Source organism: Chaetura pelagica, unplaced genomic scaffold (assembly GCF_000747805.2).
Source record: "Chaetura pelagica isolate M959 unplaced genomic scaffold, ChaPel_1.0 scaffold498, whole genome shotgun sequence".
Taxonomy (NCBI): Eukaryota; Metazoa; Chordata; class Aves; order Apodiformes; family Apodidae; genus Chaetura; species Chaetura pelagica.
The window spans coordinates 499993-513309 of record NW_009954218.1 but is presented as its reverse complement, the minus strand read 5'-3'; the positions used below and the strand labels follow the sequence as shown (position 1 = coordinate 513309).

Genomic DNA, 13317 nt, shown 5'->3' with positions numbered 1-13317 from the left:
CCTCCCCCCCTGGCTGGGAAAGGGGCTGCCTGGCCCTCACCTGGGGGGTGCTGAGCTGCTGGGTAAAGGCAGAAGCTGCCCAAGAGCAGCCAGCATGGGGCAAACCCCCTGCATGTCCCTGCTTTGGTGCCATATCCCCTGCCAGTGTTGCAGCCTCGTGGCTGCACTGCCCCTGCTGTGAGGGTAAGATCATGTCCTTGTTCCAAGGACCCTTTGACTGGGACCCTTTGGGCTGGGAGAGACACCAAGCTCTGACAACCAAGCATCATCAAATGCCAGACTGAGTTGGGTTGGAAGGGACCTTAAAGACTATCCAGTCCCAACCCCCTGCATGGGCAGGGACACCTCCCACCAGCCCAGGCTGCTCCAAGCCCCATCCAACCTGCCCTTCAACACTGCCAGGGATGGGGCAGCCACAGCTTCCCTGGGCAACCTGGGCCAGGCTCTCACCACCCTCACAGCAAATAATTTCTTCCTCATGTCTAAATGGTGTCCCCAGGCACCCATCAGTTAACTCTCCCATGTTGCTTCAGCAGAGCTATGGTGAAGGCCCCCACTATGAGCACAGGGACCTGCCATCCCACAACAGCATCTCCTCGTCACCATTCCTGGGAGCTGGACTCGTGGGTAAGTTCTTCTCAGCTGCCCAGCGGGTTGTGTGGTCAGAGCAGGGGAAATCCAAGAATGGCACGTGGTGGTGGAAGAGTTTGTGGTGGTTGGTGTCACTGGTGCCCACTTTGGACCTGCTCCAGAAGGTGTTCCCAAAGCTGTGGTTGAAGGAGCTGCTCTCCAAAGGGTCTCATCAGCACCCGACGTGCACGACAGGCACCACATTTTATGTGTGTGATTATTTTTCCCTGCTTTCCAGTAGCACCCAGAGGCAGTAGCAGAGATTGATGCCCACTGTGCTGGCACGAGATGGGCTGAGTTTGCTCGTGGGAGCTACTAATCAAGGGTGGAAAAGCATCAGGAGAGAGGGGGAGGAAAAGGCACAGCTCATCATTAAGGTCTTGCAACAGGCTCGTGGCTGCCTTGCGTTCCAGCCTGGCAGCCCCAGGGCAGTGCAGTCTCCACAGAGAGCTGGAGGTGGGAATTGGAAGGTCTCTTCTTGTGTCCTACAAAGATCCAGCAGCCCTGACTGGCTCCTTCATCCCTGCTGCAGCCCAAGGAGCAGTGGGGAGCAGCAGGGACTGGGCAGCCTCGGGCCCTCCTGCTGCGCCCCAGACAGTGATCGGGTGTGACCAGCTGCGTGAGACAACTTACCCAGTTACCTCTCCCAGCTCGGGGCTGGAAAGAGAGATTAAGAGCAAAAAATATCCATCCTGAAGGGATTAGAGAGCTCTAATGACATTAGGTCAGGAATTGGGGTTAGTCCTCCTCACCTTTGCCCACGCAGTGGTGCCAAAACCCTCCAGCGAGCGTGGCAGGAGCAGTGCTGGGGCAGGGCCTGGTGCTGTTTGCTCGTGGGTTGAAGTGGGTGAGATGAGGGGATTGTGCTTGGAACAGAAAATCCCCCCCATGACAGGAGCTTCCTCTGTGGGGCTGGTCAGAAAGGGGAAGAGGAGCAGGGTGGTGCTGGGAAGGAGCAGCCGCGCGGTTGCTGCGAGGGGCTCGTGCTCAGCTCTGCTCCCCCCTCTGCCCCTCTTGGTGTCAGTGGGGTCTGTTTAATCACCCCTCAGGGATCCCATGCAGGGTTGGGTGAGCATTTCCAGGCAGCTCCCACCTGCCCCCCTGCAAGGGCAGAGGTTCCTTCTCGTTTCCTGCCCCAGGAGGATGTAAGCAAAGCAGAAGAGACGTTTCTGGCTGCAGCTCAGCAGGGCTTCTTGGGGGTGTGCGTGGGGGGAACCCATCCCAACCCATCCCAGGCCTGGGGCCAAGGCAGGCTTGAGACTTCCCAGCAGAGAAGGAGCTGCCCGAGGAGGAAGACGGAGGTTTCCCCTTTGATGTGTGCAGGGAAGACTCGTTTGGCTTCCCCTCAAAGCCGGGGCTCCCAGGCTTGGCAGGTGCAGCTCCCTGGCAGGGCTGCCAGCCCGACCGGTCCCCAGCACGTGGAGCTGGAGCCTCTGCTGCCCCCCAGGGAGGTTTCCACCAGCTCTCTCCACAGGGGTGGGTTTGCTGCAGCCTCCTGCCCTGCAGGATGGGGGCCGTGCCCTGTGCCCAAGGGTCGGGTGCTCCCCAGTGTCCCTGCTCGAGGTCCCAGCCGTGGGTCTGGGCAGGTGGGTGCAGCACCAGGAGCTCCACCTGGAATGGGAGCTGGGGAGGCTGGGAGGGAACAGCCAGGAGGGGCAGGAGGCTCCTCATGTTTCAAAGTCACTTTTGTTCCTGAAATTGAGTGTGGTTGAAGTAGTTGAGTGACAGAGCCCTGGGCCAGGCTGCCCAGAGAGGCTGTGGAGTCTCCTTCTCTGGAGACATTCCAAACCCACCTGGACACGTTCCTGTGTGATGTGCTCTGGGTGCCCCTGCTCTGGCAGGGGGGTTGGGCTGGGTGATCTTTCCAGGTCCCTTCCAACCCCTGGGATTCTGTGAAAACATCAGTTCCTGGAGGAGGTTCCAAAATACCTAAGTTTTGCTTTGCCTCTGAGCATGTGTGCTGAGGAGGATGGACCAGAGGAGACCATGGGTAGGATATCCTCTTTACCAAGCTCCTTCTGAGAACTTTTCAAGTGGCAGAGTGATAAGTGGAAGGAGAGAAAGGAGAGCTGAAGAAAATTAAAAATGCTTTTGCCTGTGATATTGTAAAGGCAGGGACAGAGTGGGAGGGAAAGGGGAGGTTTGCAGATGTGTCACAAGGCATCTGGTGCTAATGGGCCAATTGAATAGAACCAAGGAATTTTAGAATGTGAGGAGATGGAAGGAGCAGATTGGGATGGAGACCTCCCATGGTACTGGGTGGACAGAAGGTGCATGAGACTTATTGTCTGTGCCCTTCTCCAAAGTCAGAATTTGTATCTGTTTCCCACTTGACCTCTGTTTCTTCAAAGAGGGTTAGAAACTGCTGGAAGAAACGTTTTGGGAGGAACGTGGTGAGTTGGAAATGATGGGCTTGGCCATCCCATAGAGAGGGAAACTGCCCACAGGTGGGTCTGGCCTGGGAGCAGTGGTGATGGTGCACGGGCACAGTGCAGAGATTTGGTTTTACGTGTGTTTTCCAGGGGCTGGAAAAGTTTGAGGAGCACCAGGGCAGCAACCTCTGAGAAGGGCAGGGCTGGAGGGGTTTGCATGGCCCAGGAGAGATGGGAAGTGGGTCTGAGTTCAGGGCAGGGCCAGCACATCCCCAGCCCCCTGTGAGGCTGCATCCCTGCCTGTCCTTGTGCCATCACCCCAGCCCACCCCCTTGTCCCCCTCCCCAGGGCCACGAGAAGGGGCTGCTCAGCTCCTGGGCAGGAGGGAGAAGCTTCAGCAGCCCATGCTGGGTGAGCACAAAGCTCTGGTTCCAAGTGCCTGACAGATTTCACCCCAGGAGGACATCGTGCCTCTCATGTCCAGTGAGCAGGCCACATTCCCAGCATTGGGACACACTGGCACTGGTGGCTGGGGGGACAGTTTATCCATGGGCAGCCCCACTCTGACCCACTCCTGGGGTGGGTGATGGCCCTGCAGATTGCAGGGTGCCAGCCTAGACCAAAACTGGTTTGAATTCATGTAGCAGGTTTTGGAAGGAAAAGTGCTGATTTTTATTCAGCTGGGACACACAGAGTTGGGTTTTGGGGCTTCTGGATGTTCTTTAGATGAACGTGCAGGAACCAGCATGGTGGGAGCTTGGCTTTGGGAGGCACCTTGAGCAGGGGAAGGGGCTGAACTGACAGCCAAGCTGTGGGTGCTGCTCCCAGAGCTGCCCTTCCCCTGCCCTCAGGGTTCCCTGAGAGCTGCTGGTGACCCCACACAGGCACTTCTTGAAGGGGACAATGTGAAGACAGTCTGGTGTTGGATGCTTTCCAAAGCCCAGGTTCCCTCTCTGCCACAGCTTTGGCTCTACAAGGTGATGGAGAAAACCAGAGATGTCTCAAGAATAACTGGAAGGGGAGCTCTGGCCTGGGGAGCACTGGATGGGATAACCTCAATTTAAAAAAATAATTAAAAAGAAGTCCCTGAGTGGAAACACTGTCAGTGCTCTGAACCAACATCTGCCCAGGGGGTGTGAGGAACCCGAGGAGCAGGGTGCAGCAGCAGCACCTTCAAGCTCCATCACTCCCTCCTCCCAACCTTTCAAGCTTTGAGCCCTTGGTTCTGCTGCCCAGAGGACAGTTCTGGTGAGGTCTGAGCATCTCAGCCTCACGTGGGGAGAGGTGACAGGGACCAGCCCTGGCTGCCTGGGGTGGTGCCAGGACAACCTGCTTGTCCCCAGAGGGTGAAGAGGGCTTTTCTGTTTGTTTCAAATCACCAGTCTTTAAAATCTGCCACTCTCCTACCATTCATCTTCAGCAGGGCAGGCGGGGAGAGGGATTGCTTAACCAGCAGGGAAACTGATAAGCCATAACAGATTTCTTTCTAGTAATTATTTCTAGTAATTAGCTTATTTTCAGAGGAGTGTTTCTAATCTTGGGTGTATTGTGAGCTGTTGTGGATTGAGTTCTTCCTGGACAATGGTTTTAATCTGCCCACAGACGGGTTTGTTGCTGCTCCTGGTTGGGTTTTTTTTAATGTTGGGTTTAGTTTTTTCCTCTCCCCTTGTAATCCCTGGTTGGGTTTTTCCTCCCCTTTTTCCCCAGGTCTTTAACTCGAATGGAATTACTGGTGTGCGGCTGGAGGGAGGCACAGGGTGGGTGGCTGTGCCATGGGTGGTGGGTGCTGCAGGCTGCCCCAAGGCTCAGTTGTGGAGCATGGGAATGGGGTGACATGGGGACACTGGTGTGAAGTCCCCATGGGCTGGCAGGAGCACTGGGCACTGCTCCTCAGCAAAGCACCTGCCTTCCTTGCCTTCCTCCACTGGCAAGACCCATGGGCAGCCTTCAACTGGCTTCTTCTTGGCTTATTTGTACACATCTGGGAGTGGGGCTTGTCCCAGGGAGAGAAATGGCAAAACCACCAAGTTCACTAGAAAGCCCAGTTTGCTCTGGTGGAGCTGAGGAGCTGCCATGGTCCTGGGCACTGGGGCCAAACCATGCCAGGGCTGGTGAGAACCTCAGGAAAGAGTTTTTATTCTGCTGCCTTGTCTCTGAGCCCGGGAGCAAATCTGTCTTTGGGAGGAGGGAACACAAACTGTGTGGGGGGGATCCTGTGAAAGCCCTGGGTGAAGGCAGCCTGGGGGAGGCTCCATCCCAGCCCAGCACAGCCTGATCCTGCAAGAGGGAACATGCTGGGGAGAGGAGAGAGGTTGGGAAATCACTCATGAAGCAGGGAGGAAGCAGGAGGGGCAGGTGAGGGGCAGGAAAAGAGCTGGTGGGGGTGGAAAAGGCAGGAGGGGGATGCCAGGACTCCCAGTGAAGCAATGCCATGAGGAGTGGGAAATGCTGGCTGCTCCCAGCCAGTTTCTGGGTGCACCTTGTTCAAGGTGTCCTCAGCCCTGCTTCCCCTCTGCCTGCTCAGATGTGCAGAGGTAGATCCAACAGACAGGATTTCCAAGAGAAACCCCCATCCCATTCAAGGGTTTTATTCCCAGTACCTTCTGATTTTGAGCTTTGTTCCCCCCCACGAGATCCCTTACCTCCCACCTGCAGGGTTTGTCATTCTGTTGGAAGTCAGATGGTGTTTGGGGAGATTCCTCCTGCCTCCAGCCTGGTCCTTGCCGTGGTCCTGGGGTCTTGTCACCTTTTCTGGTGGGTGTCCCTGGGCTGTGGCTGTGAAGGGGCAACTCAGGCAAGTCCCAGTGCAACCAGGTTTGCCATATGTGCCAGCTGGCACCTCCCCAGCAGCAGGAACAGCACCTTCTGCTGGCAAGTTCAGCTTTTACTCACCCAGCTTGTGGACTTGGATTTAATTTCAATAGGCTAGATCCTAAAAAGTTTGTCATTCTTCCTTCTACTTGGTTTTCCATGGCAATTAAATATAAAATCTATACTGCTGAGGTTTTTTGCTACTTTATATATATATATGTGAAAAGGGGGCAGAGGCTGGGCCTGGCTGGGGGGCTGCCCTCCCTTTCCTGATTGCCCCATCCCGTGGGACACTGACTGATCCAGGTCCCAGCCACAACTGCCTGAGAGACCAACCCTGAGGTGCAGGATCGGGGTTTGGAGCAAATAGGTCCCTTCATGTAATCATGGGATGGTTTGGTGTGAAGGGACCTTCAAGATCATCCAGTCCCACCCCCAGCATGGGCAGGGACACCTCCCACCAGCCCAGGTTGCTCCAAGCCCCATCCAACCTGCCCTTCAACACTGCCAGGGATGGGGCAGCCACAGCTTCCCTGGGCAACCTGGGCCAGGCTCTCACCACCCTCACAGGGAAGAATTTCCTCCTCATGTCTCACCTCAATCTCCCCTCTTCTCCTAAACCTTACCCTCTTAATCCATTACCCCTTGTCCCTACAAGCCCTAGTAAAAAGCCCCTCCCCAGCTTTCCTTCCAAGTGCCCTGTGGTTCCACCACCCAGGTTATCTGGTGACAGCAGAGATGTCAGTGTGCTTCCCCACTCAAACCACGTGTGGAAGCAGCAATATATTATCAGATGTGAGGCTGGGCTCTTGCTGACCAGATAAACCAGTGTGGCATTACCCTGGTTTTCCTCTGGTTTAGGAGTAATCACGACCCCCCAGGTGCCACAACCCCCTGAGTTATCTGTGTGACGTGTCCGGCGCCGCGGCACGCGGAGCTGCTTAAGCTCTTTTAAAAATTAGGTCATTTAGGAGCTTCATCCTCTGACATTTTGACCTTTGTTGACTTAATGTTTAAGCCTCTGGAACGACACAGCAGCAGCTCCTGGTGCTGCTGGTGGAGCTGCTGGTGGGGCCCCAGCATGTCATGCTGTGACCACCAGCACCGCTGGGAAGGGGGGTCTTGGGTTTAGGGGTGGAACCCACTGGGAGGTTTTGGGTTCAGTTCAAGTCCCCCATGCTATCGTGGGAAAACTGAGCTGCCTCCTCTCTTCCTATCTCTCTGCCTGTGCTTTGGGGGGGGCTGGCTTGGGGAAATTTGTTCCCCCTTTCTTGATGTGCTCCCCAAAACCTCCGAGCTGTGAGCGGAGCATCAACCTGCGCCTTGGCAGGCTTTGACCTTGCCTTCAGGTTAAGGAGATTGGCAAAATCCTCCCCTTCCCAATTTGCTGGCTAAGCCAGACCAGAAGCAGGTTGTGATCCCTTCTTTTTGGGGAAGGGCTTTTGCCTCTGGGGGGCTGGCAGAGCCCAGTGCCCCCCAGCAACATCCCTTGGGCCAGGACGGGGCAGCTGCTGCAGCAGGGCCATCCTGCCCTGGCTCCAGAGCCTTTCTGATCATCTCCCACTTCCCCTTCCATCCCCTTTTCCCTGGTGGCACCATTAATAGGCTGTAATTAACAAGGAGGAAAATTCCTTCTATGTTTTAAGTCCAGTTTTCCTTTTTTTTAAATGAAAATGTGCCAGTTCCCCACTAGAAAAATGTCTTAATTCTGCTTTGGGTGGCAGGGGGGGGAAAACCCAAAGCAGGCTGTTGTGCTGCTGACTGGCCCACTCACAGTGCAGAGGTATTATCCCCCTTCTCCCTGCCCTGGGATCCTCCCTGGGTGCTGTGAAACTGCCCTGGCACCCTTGGGTGCTGCTTGTGCCCGTGAGGAAAGACTGCAGGGACGTTGCAGAAGGGAAGTGTTTCACCCTGTGTGTTGGGTTGGGTTTTGCTGGGGTTATTTTTTTCCCTTGAAAACTCTATTTTCAGCAACGTGTGGGCAGGGTGAGGTTGAACACGTTTGATAAAAGCCATGACTGGGTGCTAAAGTTCACTCAGCAGCACTGGGGCACGTGGGCTGGGCTGGCACCGGGTGGCTCCTGCTCCACAGGGATGATCCAGGTACCAGGAGGAACCTGCTCAGTGGGACCCAACAGAGGGGGCTCAGAAGGGAAGGAAACACTTTTCTATGGAATGCCTGCTTTTTAGATCTGGAGGGGTTTTTGGGAAGTGGCACCTCCACCAGGGAAGGGGGAAGAAAGTAATTCCTGAGCAGGAGCTCCACATGCTGGGATTGTCTTTGCCCACAGAGTCCGGTCACTCGTGCCTGGCTGGTGCTTTGCTCTGTCACTGCCTCTGCCAGACTCTGCTGGCTTTTTTTTAGTATGTCTGGAGGGATTTTTTTGTTTGTTTGTTTGCTCTGGTCTGACACTGCCAGTTTCCATGGCCACAAGCACTTCCCTGCATGGCTGCAGTTTTGGGGTTTGGCTGTTGATGGAGCAGCCAAGCTCTGCTGCCCGGGAGCTTCAAGGAGCTCCTGTTACAGCAGAGAATTGCTCTGGGCAGCAGCCACCCCTGCAGACCAGCTGAGGAAGCTGCATGACCAGAGTGGACTTCACACCTGGGCAGGATGCCTCGGGAGGGTGGGTGCTCACACAACTTCTCCATCCCTCTTACACAAAACCTGGTGTTTTCTTTTCTCCACTGCAGGGAAGAGCAACGAAAGAGCCTCGTACTCCACGTTCGGAAGAGACACGGGGATGCCAGGACTGAACCAGGTGACACTGAAATACATTGAGATGTTTTGCTTCATTTACCACGAGCACTGTTAGGGGGTTGGACTAGATGATCTTCAGAGGTCACTCCCAACCCCAACCACTCTGTGTGATTCTGAGATCCTGAGGATGAAAAAGGCTCCTGGGGGTTTTGCATCTCACGATGCACGAGGTCCTGGGCAGCCTCTGCTCTGCCTAGAAACACCTCTGGAGTGTCAGGGATTTATCCAGGTGTGTGTTGCTGGCTCAGAAGAGTCATCAGAGTTTACAGAATGGATGTGGAGCAGCTTCTCTGTTCTTTTCCACTTCAGGCTTGCTTATTTTCTTATTGTTAATCCTGTTTCTAGCTGGTTTGTATTTAAGGAGATGAGGTGGCCAGCACTGCCCTTGGAGGGAGCTTCTGGGCAGGGGAGCTGGGGAAGGGGCTGGAGCACAAGTCTGAGGAGGAGCAGCTGAGGGAGCTGGGGGTTCAGCCTGGAAAAGAGGAGATTGAGGAGAGACCTTTTGGCTCTGCAGCTGCCTGGAAGGAAGTTGGAGCAAGGGGGTTGGTCTCTTCTCTCAAGGAGCAAATGGTACAGGACAAGAGGAAATGGCCTCAAGTTGTTCCAGGGGAGGTTTAGATTGGATATTGGGAACAATTTCTTCATGGAAGGGGCTGTCAGGCCCTGACACAAGCTGCCCAGAGCAAGAGTGGAATCCTCATCCCTGGAGGTCTTTCAAAGCCATGGTGCTGAGGGACATGGTTTAAGCAGTGGACTTGGCAGAGTAAGGGTAATGGTTGGTAGAGTTGGGTTGTGGTTGGACTCGATGATTTTAAAGGTCTTTTCCAGCCAGAAGGATCCTGTGATTCTGAGCCAGATCCAAGCAAAGATCCAGGTACCAGGAGGAACCTGCTCAGTGGGACCCAACAGAGGGGGCTCAGAAGGGAAGGAAACACTTTTCTATGGAATGCCTGCTTTTTAGATCTGGAGGGGTTTTTGGGAAGTGGCACCTCCACCAGGGAAGGGGGAAGAAAGTAATTCCTGAGCAGGAGCTCCACATGCTGGGATTGTCTTTGCCCACAGAGTCCGGTCACTCGTGCCTGGCTGGTGCTTTGCTCTGTCACTGCCTCTGCCAGACTCTGCTGGCTTTTTTTTAGTATGTCTGGAGGGATTTTTTTGTTTGTTTGTTTGCTCTGGTCTGACACTGCCAGTTTCCATGGCCACAAGCACTTCCCTGCATGGCTGCAGTTTTGGGGTTTGGCTGTTGATGGAGCAGCCAAGCTCTGCTGCCCGGGAGCTTCAAGGAGCTCCTGTTACAGCAGAGAATTGCTCTGGGCAGCAGCCACCCCTGCAGACCAGCTGAGGAAGCTGCATGACCAGAGTGGACTTCACACCTGGGCACGATGCCCTGGGAGGGTGGGTGCTCACACAACTTCTCCATCCCTCTTACACAAAACCTGGTGTTTTCTTTTCTCCACTGCAGGGAAGAGCAACGAAAGAGCCTCGTACTCCACGTTCGGAAGAGACACGGGGATGCCAGGACTGAACCAGGTGACACTGAAATACATTGAGATGTTTTGCTTCATTTACCACGAGCACTGTTAGGGGGTTGGACTAGATGATCTTCAGAGGTCACTCCCAACCCCAACCACTCTGTGTGATTCTGAGATCCTGAGGATGAAAAAGGCTCCTGGAGGTTTTGCATCTGACGATGCACGAGGTCCTGGGCAGCCTCTGCTCTGCCCAGAAACACCTCTGGAGTGTCAGGGGTTTATCCAGGTGTGTGTTGCTGGCTCAGAAGAGTTGTCAGAGTGTACAGAATGGATGTGGAGCAGCTTCTCTGTTCTTTTCCACTTCAGGCTTGCTTATTTTCTTATTGTTAATCCCGTTTCTAGCTGGTTTGTATTTAAGGAGATGAGGTGGCCAGCACTGCCCTTGGAGGGAGCTTCTGGGCAGGGGAGCTGGGGAAGGGGCTGGAGCACAAGTCTGAGGAGGAGCAGCTGAGGGAGCTGGGGGTTCAGCCTGGAAAAGAGGAGATTGAGGAGAGACCTTTTGGCTCTGCAGCTGCCTGGAAGGAAGTTGGAGCAAGGGGGTTGGTCTCTTCTCTCAAGGAGCAAATGGTACAGGACAAGAGGAAATGGCCTCAAGTTGTTCCAGGGGAGGTTTAGATTGGATATTGGGAACAATTTCTTCATGGAAGGGGCTGTCAGGCCCTGACACAAGCTGCCCAGAGCAAGAGTGGAATCCTCATCCCTGGAGGTCTTTCAAAGCCATGGTGCTGAGGGACATGGTTTAAGCAGTGGACTTGGCAGAGTAAGGGTAATGGTTGGTAGAGTTGGGTTGTGGTTGGACTCGATGATTTTAAAGGTCTTTTCCAGCCAGAAGGATCCTGTGATTCTGAGCCAGATCCAAGCAAAGGAGATCCCTCCTTTCCTTGAGAGTGGGGGGCTGTGGGCAGGAGTGCTCCATGAGGCACCTCCTCCCTCCTGCTCCCTGCCTTGGGACCCTCACTTTGCCTCCAGGCATTGAGCCTCCTGCTCCCTGCGCTGCCTCCCTGGCCAGTGTCCCCCCTCCCCATGGCCAGTGTCCCCCCTGTGCCAGCACCCCATGTCCCCCAGCTCACCAGGGAAGGGAAGGGACAGTTGATGTTTTCTATGCTGTTGTATTGTCCTGTGGGCAGACATGGGGCAGTGTTTGTGTTTCACAGTGGTGCTGTGGATGCAGAACCTGCAGCACTCAGCACTGGGGAGGCCACACCTGGAGTGTTGGGTCCAGTTTTGGGCACCTCAATTCCAGAGAGATCTCGAAGTGCTGGAGCCAGGACAGAGGAGGCAACAAAGCTGGGGAAGGGTCTGGAGAATCAATCTGATGAAGAAGGCTTGGAGGAGCTGGGGGTGTTTAGTTTGAGGAGGAGGAGGCTGAGGGGAGAGCTCATCAGTCTCTACAACTACCTGGAAGGTCATTGTAGAGAGGTTGGTGCTGGTCTCTTCTCACAGGTCATCAGTGACAGAACAAGAGGGAAGGGCTTCAAGCTGCACCAGGGCAGGGTCAGGCTGGACAGTAGGAACAATTATTTCCCAGCAAGAGCGGTCAGAGAGTGGAACAGGCTGCCCAGGGAGGTGGTGGAGTCACCATCCCTGGATGGGCTGAAGGGTGGTTTGGATGTGGTGTTGGTGGAGATGGTTATGGGGAGAACTTTGTGGAGCAGGGATGATGGTTGGACTGGGTGATCCCAAGGGGCTTCTCCAACCTGAGTGGTTCTAGGATTCTGTCTCCACAGTCAGGAGGGCACAGGGTGTGAACCCCAGTAGGGACACCAGGGCTGTGCTGGGGAGGGAGATTTGCTTCCAGCGGGGAAAACCAGGGACATAAATCAGAGCCTGGGAACACAGGTGACCAGTCCTGAGGTGCTGCCACCAACAGCCAGGAAGAGTTTCTGGGGCAGGAGTGAGCACCTCCCCTGGGCTGTGTTGCTGCCAGTGCCCTGGCAGTGTCTGAGCACAGCCCTGGGGAAACATCCCACCGTTTGATTCAAGGGAGCAGCTTTTTGGCTGGACATCTTTGGATTTCCTACATGTAGACACACACACGTATGACATGTTTTAATTTTACACAAATTTGTCACCATTTCCTCTTCTCTGAGCTGAGGATGTTTCCTTTGCTGGAGCAGCTGTGCTGGCTGCCTGTGCCAGGGTGGATTGAATTTACCACTGAAGCTGCTCAAACACAACCGGGCCGGATGCCAAACCCTGCTTTGGGGTGTGCTGGGGCTGCGGGGAGGAGGGGGGGATATAAGGTAACAGAGAGGAGGTGGGAAATGGTGCCTGGGGCTGGGAGAGGCCCTGGTGCAGACACACGGGTCGGGATCGGGTGGCAGAGCAGGAGCTGGAGCCTGTTTGATGTGGAGGGGGAGACAAAACCCCCCTTGTGCAGGGCCAGGCGACGTGGCCCCCGGAGCAGTTGTTGCTTTTGGCTCCAGGGTTGTGTTTTTTTTTTTTTGGGGGGGGGTTGTTTGACCTGTTTGTTGTTGTTTTTTCTTCTCTTTGAAAAGTGCTGGCAAATTGTCAGGTGGTAGGTGCCTTGGATGGGGAATGTGTTCCTCCCAGAAGCTCCTTTCCGTGGGGCAGAGCTGCAGCCCCCCTGGCTGAACCTCTGGGCACCTTGGGAGGCATCACCAGGGAGGGGGAAGGGGAAGAAAATCCCTTTGTCTGGGAATTGCCTGGAAATCTCAGTGACTCTCTGGAGGTGCCTGTTGAAGGAGCTGGGCAGCAGCCACTGGGCCCTCTGGGATCTCCTATGGGATCTCCTCAGGGATCTCCTTCAGGATCTCCTATGGGATCTCCTCTGGGAACTCCTCAGGGATCTCCTGTGGGATCTCCTATGGGATCTCCTCAGGGATCTCCTTCAGGATCTCCTGTGGAATCTCCTATGGGATTACCTTTGGGATCTCTGAGATCTCCTTCAGGATCTGCTCTGGGATCTCCTCTGGGATTTCCTCTGGGATCTCCTCAGGGATCTCCTTTGGGATCTCCTATGGGATTTCCTTTGGGATCTCCTTCAGGATCTTCTCTGGGATCTCCTTCGGGATCTCCTCTGGGATCTCCTTCAGGATCTGCTCAGGGATCTGCTCAGGGATCTGCTCTGGGCTGCTGTGCCAGTTGCTTTTCCTGGCCGCGCTGCTCGGCGGGTTCAGTGCAAAGGTAACATGACCAGTGGAACAGATTGCAGGAATTTCACCAGCTGTGAATACATCAGCTCCTCTTTCCC

At 55.0% G+C, this 13317-nt stretch overlaps 1 protein-coding gene across 1 annotated transcript in view; it reads left to right on the top strand.

Moving 5' to 3' along the window:
- Nucleotides 1–13317, top strand: part of TCF3 (transcription factor 3) — an 85943-nt gene that overhangs the window by 47771 nt on the left and 24855 nt on the right. Inside the window, exons 4-5 of the mRNA XM_010003413.1 lie at nt 534–627; nt 8505–8572. Of these exons, the coding sequence (XP_010001715.1) occupies nt 534–627; nt 8505–8572 (162 nt within the window). The remainder of the gene's footprint in view (nt 1–533; nt 628–8504; nt 8573–13317) is intronic.